The 7740-nt window shown below is 35.4% G+C and overlaps 1 protein-coding gene across 1 annotated transcript; it reads left to right on the top strand.

Moving 5' to 3' along the window:
- Positions 1-2228: 2228 nt before the first annotated feature.
- Positions 2229-6290, top strand: LOC129918344 (leucine-rich PPR motif-containing protein, mitochondrial). The gene is made up of 2 exons (XM_055998818.1): positions 2229-4607; positions 5351-6290. The coding sequence occupies exons 1-2, from the start codon at positions 2390-2392 to the stop codon at positions 6253-6255; spliced, it is 3123 nt and encodes a 1040-aa protein (XP_055854793.1). The 5' UTR covers positions 2229-2389; the 3' UTR covers positions 6256-6290.
- Positions 6291-7740: the final 1450 nt, after the last annotated feature.

Raw genomic sequence — 7740 nt, 5'->3', positions numbered from 1 at the left:
TTCACTTTCTGTTGATTAAACTGTGTCCGGTCGGTGTCTACGCTGCCCTTTTATACCGGAATTTCGAGATTCGAGAATGTCTTCGAAGGTTCTCGTCTTTGCTTCTCGAAACTTCCTTTCCAGGAGGGGGCGCTTCATACTTCAAGTCTAGTGGGATATTTTGGGATGTGTTCAGAGGGTAGTTTCTTAATTATTAAAGGTCCGTTCACATTTCTACCTTTGCAGTAGTAGGTAGTGTGTTCAGACTTTTATCTTAAAAGTAGTTCAGTAATTCATCGTTACAATATTATTAAAGTCAAACTTTGACTTACTTATTATATTTAGGAGATCCTTCGACGAAACCCCGGTTGCAAAAATTGGAGGGCACCAGCTTGTCCTCTCTTCTAGTTGGTCTGTTGCTGTTCTTGAGTTGACTCTCTGCTGAATAGTTGACTGGGTGTCCTCAGATGTCTTAACTCCCTTTTTGTTGTTTTTTGACAAAGATGCACCAGTTTCTGCATCAGTTTCTACATCAGGCTCCGTGGATTTTGTAGTAGGTACTGTTGTTTACTGCTTCAGTATATTTTTTTTTTGCATCTATATTCGACGCAAATTGTCTTCGTTTGCGCGCCATTACGTTTATATACGTCTCATTGTTCTTTGCAAGCATTTTACTTAGCAAATTAGCTGTTTCTTGGTTTGGCGTGGCGCCAATATTTGCAAAATTGTCTTTGTGTTGAACTGTGCTTCCAATCACAACAGAGTTATCTATCATTAGTTTTGAAGAGGTGTCTTCCTTTTCAGTCGCACTCACATCAGAGATGTCCGCGTCATCTTCCATCTCTACTTCGTTTGGTTGTGATGGTGAACCGTTTTCACTTTGAGTTGTATTAGTATGTGTGGTTGGAGAAGTGCCGTTACCCATCTCCCACCAACCCTCAATAGTTATGTCGAATTCCTTTCAATTTTTTGAATCGCCTCAAAAAAATCGAATTTTTGGTGTTAAAAAGGAACATGAAAACAGACCGAATTCTTTTTGCGATTGTATGTGTGTCATTTGACAACAATTTTTACACGAACGTCAAGCTGAAACCAAAACAATTTCTGCAAAATAAAACCAGAGATTCCTTTGATCAATAATTTTGTTTATTTTCTTCGGTAATATAAATTTATTTTAATCAGAATCAAAGGGAAATTGCAGTTATTACTAAGATCTGAGTGAAGATGAAGTAGAAAATTATTATTTTGGCCGTATGCTGTGGTTTTACAGAGAAAAAAATTTCTGACGACAATTACGAGAAGAAAAGTCACAGTAATTTGACTTTTTCACAAGAACTATGCCAGGAAAAATATATTTTGATCGCACATTGTTTTTTTTTTTTTATTTTATATTTTTCCGCAATAAAAATACGATATTCTATTGAAATTTACTCTTTATTTGAAGTTGGTGTTCTCAAATGAACAAACAACATGAAAAAAAACTTTCAGCTTGACGTTTGAGAAATGTCAAATGTTCCAAGTGTGTGTGCAAATCCGTGTAAATCTCTCAAAAAAGAAGGATTAAAAAAAATTCGAATTCTGCTTCGTTTGAGGCGAATTTTTTTTCTATGGAACATGATTTTCAGAAAAAATTCGCTTCGAGATCGCCGAAAATTCGATTTTTCAATTGAAAGGAATTCGACATTAAATCACTGTATATTTTTTTTTATCCAATTCATTTAAAAGTGACGATGGCAAATTTAATGTTTTAGAGCTTTTAGGCTCATCAACCTCCTTCATCTTAATAAATTTAATTTTTAATTTTTTTTTTCTTTTTAACACTTTTTACGCAAAATTTGAACTACTGCGAAGAGCACACGTCTATCCACGACCGTAGCACACTCCAAACTCCGCCATTTGGTCTGATCTGATGCTGTTTTGATAATGTGAACACCCTTCCGACAGCCTGTCAGGTTTGCCGGAGTTTTCAAAAAATTTTGATTTCTGGTGGTCGGACGGACATGTTAGTCAATTGAACGACATGTCTGTCCGGCAGACAGTGATAATCCATTTCCATTCTCTTGAATTTGAGAGCAGAATAAGCGAAAGATACATTCAAAATAAGATGAAAAATGGGTTTTGATGAAAATTGTCTGAAGAGTGTGAACGAAAAATATAATTCGGCCATCAGTCCAAATGACAATCGGTAAGTTTGTCAGTGTGAGCCCCCATAACACATCAACAACATTTTTTGACATAACTATAGTTTTTTAGTTAGAAAAAGAACGCAGCTCATGGATATCACAAATCAAACTGTCACTTCTTGCACTGCAATATAGTTTAATTCTTTTGTTTTTTTTAAGTGTTTTCTTTTCAAATTGAATAAATAGAAAATAAATCAAACAATATCCTGAAGAATAGGTACTCTAAAATGAACTTCAGTATATTGGAAAGTTTTTGGCGGCTAAGTAGCTTAAATTCGTACCGAAAATTGTCTCAAATAAAAGTCAGAGGTTATGCAATCCAAACGAACAAAAATAGTTGGTCCAATGTATTACTTCAAACTCAGAGAAACTACGTTATTAGGCCCGTAATAAATGAAAACCTAACATTATTAGAGCAAGCATTAAGTAAACTTCAATCAGATTTTGCTCATCTGGGTTATGTTAATCCTGGAAACTTCCGAAGAATGCTAGAATCTTTAGAAGCTGGTGGATCTCTCACTACCGAAGACAGTATATTCTTGTTAAACTCATGTGGGCCCGAATTAATGCCTTCCCAGACTCCACAAAATCGAATGGAACTCTTCACAAAACTATGGGAATATCTCAAGAAAAACGATGCACTTCAGAAAGATCATTATAAGTCTTTTCTTAAAGTTCACGCTGAGAATGGTTTCGTCATAGAAAATTTTCGTGAGTTTCTCGAAGAAAAACAACTAACTGAAAACCCTGAAATGTACGAAAAACTAATTCAATTTGCGTGTCGGATTGGCGACATCAAGCTGGCAACTGATATTTTAGTTGACATGAAAGCTAAAGGATTACCTCTTACTGAAAATGTTTTCAATGCTCTCATTATGGGCCATGCAAAGAATAAAGATTTACCAAGTGCATTAGTTGTTTTGGAAACTATGAAAGCAGCTAGGGTCGAGCCGAGTTCATCCACATTTACACAGTTGATTATTGCGTATATTAAAAATGGAAATATGGATAAAGCCATTGATCTTTTCCTCATACATTCTCAGCGTTTCAATGCACAAAAGATAATAAAAATTATTAGAGAACTCACAGTTAATGAGCAGGGCAAAACAAATCGAGAATTTATGGCTCTTCTTGTTAGAGAATTGCCTGCTGAATATTTAAATGCCAAGGAAGTACCTTCACCTATTAGAAACTTATGTACCGAACTCATTCATTCTGGGCATGTGGATGAAGCTTATGTTGTCATGGATTGTCTTCCTTGCCCAAAATTCAATGATGATCAAGACATCGACACATATGGTTACATTTTTCTACAAGATCTTTTTCGCGGTAAAGTAAATTCTGAGAAAATAATCGAAATTGCGAATGAGCTGATTGCAAGTGGGAAAAATTCACGTGCTCTTCATGTGGCCTGTGATAGTGCAATGCACAGAAATCCTGATCTTGGTTATCTTTTTTTAAAAGCACTATCAGAAAAAGAACATCTGCGTCCGCATTATTTCTGGCCACTGTTCCTTCACAGATTCAGAAGTAATGGAGAGGCTGGTATTATTAAAGTTGTCAAAATGATGTCTGAACTTAAAGTTGAATGCGACTTTGAAACTTTGTCGTTTTACGTGCTCCCAAAATTGTCGGTTACTTTGGAGAACGCTCAACAAGCGATAAAGACTCTTGAAGCTTGTGGACTGAGAACATCACAGTCGTTAAATCCATTGATAGTCCAGTTAATAGCCCAGCAAAAATTGGAAGAAGTTATGAAGATCGCTCAACTCTACACATCCAAGCTAGAAACTAAACTTTTTGTTCAACCACTCGCGCACCTAGCGGTTCGCATTCGAGCGACTAGACGCTTTCAAAAATATACTAACACCATCCACACACTTTTTTTAAAATCTAATGATCCTAAAATCGATTTTGTAGGACTAGTACTTATTGAATTAATAATTCATAAGAAGCTGCGCGATGATGTTCGTATGCTTGAGCGCATTATCAGTGATGTAAGTAGGTTGGGAACGAAAATATCACCAGCGGCTGCAGAAGCTCTCAATACTCATTTTATCAAAATAAAAACTGATGAAACTGATATACCTAATATTCGACAATTGCTGGCAACAATGACCGATCGGAAACTAACATTAAAGTCGTCTGAGAATTCCAACTCGAATATTGTTCACCCGAGAGATATGTCATACGAAGAACTGGAGTGCCATTTGCTGGAGCTGGAGGCAAAAAATATGAACACGCGGGGAGTACTTCGGCGACTCTTGCAAATCTGTGTAAGAGATAATAAGCTCAAAAGAGCCTTAGAAGTTAAAAATAAATGCGATATAGCGAAAGTTGAGCTAAGTCCAGGGATGATGGCGAGTATATTGGATATGTATATTAAATTGGATGACTTTTCATCTGCCCAGTTAAGTCTTCAGCAGTTACAGAAAACATTTCCCGGTAGGTATTATAAATTTTTCATATGAGGCGTTGAGAATAACATGTAATTCCATAAATTGCATGATTAAGGTCACACCTATAAATTAAGTAGGTATGTATTTGCTTTTTTTCTTAATGAAAATTAAAGAAATAAAATAAAGGACAAATAAAGCCCTTGGTCGATAAAACATATTTTTCAAGAGTTTCTAAAAGTTTTTTAAAGTTTGGTGTAATATACCAATTTCAAATGAACATAGCCCATTATTATTATTTTATATAATTTTATTACTAGACGTGTTTTAATGATAACTGTATACTTATGTACGTAGATTAGTATTAGTATTTTGGATTGAAAACCACAACGAACGAATACTTTTGTTTTTCCATAGCAAATGCTTTGTTGTTTACCTATAAAAGACGGCTATTATTATACTGAACGCCTCATATTATACGTTCATATATACCTACATATCGATACCTTCCCGTAAGAATGTATGAAGCGAAAATTTTTAAAATTGTTCAAGAAATGAAAAAAAAAAAAACATTATTCTAGTGAGGAAACTTATTGTTTGCACAGTTTTATTTTCTCTCTAGTTTCATTTCCATACGTGATAAGGCAGCGAAACCTGGACCGAAACGTGACGCCTAACTCGTAGTATAGTTCCATATCAAAAAGTAATTTTCGAAAATAATGTCGCTTAATACATTCTTACGGGAAGGTATCGATAGTATACATTACATGTTAACAAAGTTTTTTGTTTCAGGTTTCCTTTTAGATGAACATAAACTACTTGATTTTGCTGCTCTTACGGTGAAGCAGAACGAACTGGAAAAAGCAAAACAAATCCTAATGGAACGAGCGGCATCCAGAAAAGTGTTCGGCGGAGATTATGTAATTAAGAATGTGTGGAATCTTTTGACTAATGTAGCACAATTAGCTGCCAAGCAAACGGATTTACCAAAAGAAACAAATATCACAAAAGAGATGTTCTTTTTTGTTCGAAAACTTGGTTTCTGCAATGCTCACAATGCTGTGCTTGGCCCAATCATTCGAGAGTATATTCTCCGTAAGGATATTCGTTCGGCGGTAGCTGAATTCAAGACACTAGCAGAAACTTTTCGTCATACTCCATTGCAATTTGAATTGTCGAGTCTATTGGTTCGACTCAGCAACGGAAAACACAAAGAAAACTTCAATGTTAGCAAAGAAGAAGCCAAAGAATTGCTTCAGGATTTAACACGGACCGCATCAAGTATACATGGTCAGGTTAATATGAACTCTTCACTTCTCTTAGCTGTCGCAGAGTCCGGTACAGAAAATCAGCTCCGTAAGTTATTGATTAATCCAGAATTCAGATTAAATCACGAGATGTTGGCCCAAAATTGTGAACATCTCAATAAAGAGGGAAGTGTTTACACATTAATGAGATTGGCGAAAGCGTGTAGAGGCTTAGGTCATGTGATAAAAGAACATGATGTTTATAATATGCTACTTATGAAGTTCGTAAATGAAAATAATTGTGCGGCGTCATTGGAACTTTTTGAGAAACTGGAAGCAGATGATGAATTCAAAATGTCGCAAGAATTTCTTAGAACCTTAGTCAATCTATTAAAGGTCAATAAACTAGATATTCCAAGTAGTTTAGCTTTAAGAGCACAAGTAACATAGTTGCAATAAAAAGTTTAAAAATAAAAAAAAGTGGTTTGAATTTATGTTTAGTTGTCAATTTCAAGGTTTATGCTGGGGCCCTATTTTGTAAAACGATTATCGTTAAAACTACTTCGTTTTCGTTGAAATCCGACTACGTATTACGATAATCGCTTAACTTCAACGATACTCGTTAATCTTTACGACTGCCATTTACCTATCGTTTAACTTTCGTTTTCGTTTAGCTGTCATAATATTATTGCGTTTCATGTGAGCCTCAAAAAAATATTTTTTTTGGTTTAGTTTGGCCAAACGACTTTCTCGTTTTACATAATCGCTCTTTGTCGTGACTAACGTTTACTTCAGTATCGTTGACTTGCTCGTTTCGTATTACGTAATAGACCCCCTGGATTGAAACGAGTGACAAAATACCATTAATTTCTGCATTTTATTTTCCATTGTATAAATGGTCTGCCAATTTTTTTTTAATAAGGACATGCCGTGATAAAAGAATAAAGGTAGAACTATAATTGACGGTTGGTGGCGGACGCTGCTGTCCGACGCGACAGGGTGCAAATATATAGAAAGTAATGGAGTAGACTGCCATTGTCGTATAGAAACTTATCGATTTGTCTAAATTTTTGACACTATTGAGGTGAATAAAAAAATTTCAGGAGTTAAAAATTTAATGGGATCTGGTTAAATTTAGGTTAAATTTTGTTTGTAGATGGTTTTGTTTTTAGTTCTGTTTGGGTACTGTCTAAAACAGAAATATTTCTACTTTTGTCAAAAATAATGTACAAAACTATACCATTCCAGAGTACCCAAACAGGAATTGGGCTGAAAATGTTGAAAAAAGTAGAAATATTTCTGTTTTAGGCAGTACCCAAACAGACCTTTTATTAAAAAGGAGTGTCATGGCAGAAAAGAGGCAGAGAAAAATATTAAACAATAAGCCATACAGATGAAAATTTTTTATTCACCTCAATAGTGTCAAAAATTTAACAGGGATTAACTATATAACCCAATTCACACACGGCCTAAGGCCCATTTCATACGTCGCCGAGAACCGGATAAACGGCCCGGATAGCCGGTTGCTAGGTACACGTTCTTATGGGCGCCTTCACACGTACAAACCGAAACCGTGTACACGGTTCGGCTGCCGGAATGAAACCAACTGCGCTTACTACAACCAGAAACAGAAGAAATAATATTTCTCTTGTCTTTGCTTCAACTTAGCTTTTTTTTTTCTGTTTAGGTAGGTACATTTATCAAGATCAAGTCGAAATGAAACCTACAAGAAAAATTCTTGTTTCATCCCTTGTTCTGCAGCTGCCGGGTGTGTGTGAAAGGATACTCATTTTTTGACAAAACCGTGTATCCGGGCCGGATAGCCGGTCTCGGTTATGTGTGAAATGGGCCTAAGAGTTTTGTATAGTGAAAAAGATTATACAAATTGTTTTTAAAACCAAAAAATAAGCTTTCTGCATCATTTGTTTTAATTTT

This window comes from Episyrphus balteatus, chromosome 4 (genome assembly GCF_945859705.1).
Source record: "Episyrphus balteatus chromosome 4, idEpiBalt1.1, whole genome shotgun sequence".
NCBI lineage: Eukaryota > Metazoa > Arthropoda > Insecta > Diptera > Syrphidae > Episyrphus > Episyrphus balteatus.
The sequence above is the reverse complement of the archived record's forward strand: the minus strand, read 5'-3'. Positions and strand labels throughout refer to the sequence as shown.

Excerpts from the sequence above, each read along its gene's own strand:
- LOC129918344 (XM_055998818.1), top strand. The coding sequence starts at position 2,390 with ATGAACTTCAGTATATTGGAAAGTTTTTGGCGGCTAAGTAGCTTAAAT. Across the intron at positions 4,608-5,350 it reads GTTACAGAAAACATTTCCCG|GTTTCCTTTTAGATGAACAT; the intron begins GTAGGTATTATA and ends TTTTTGTTTCAG.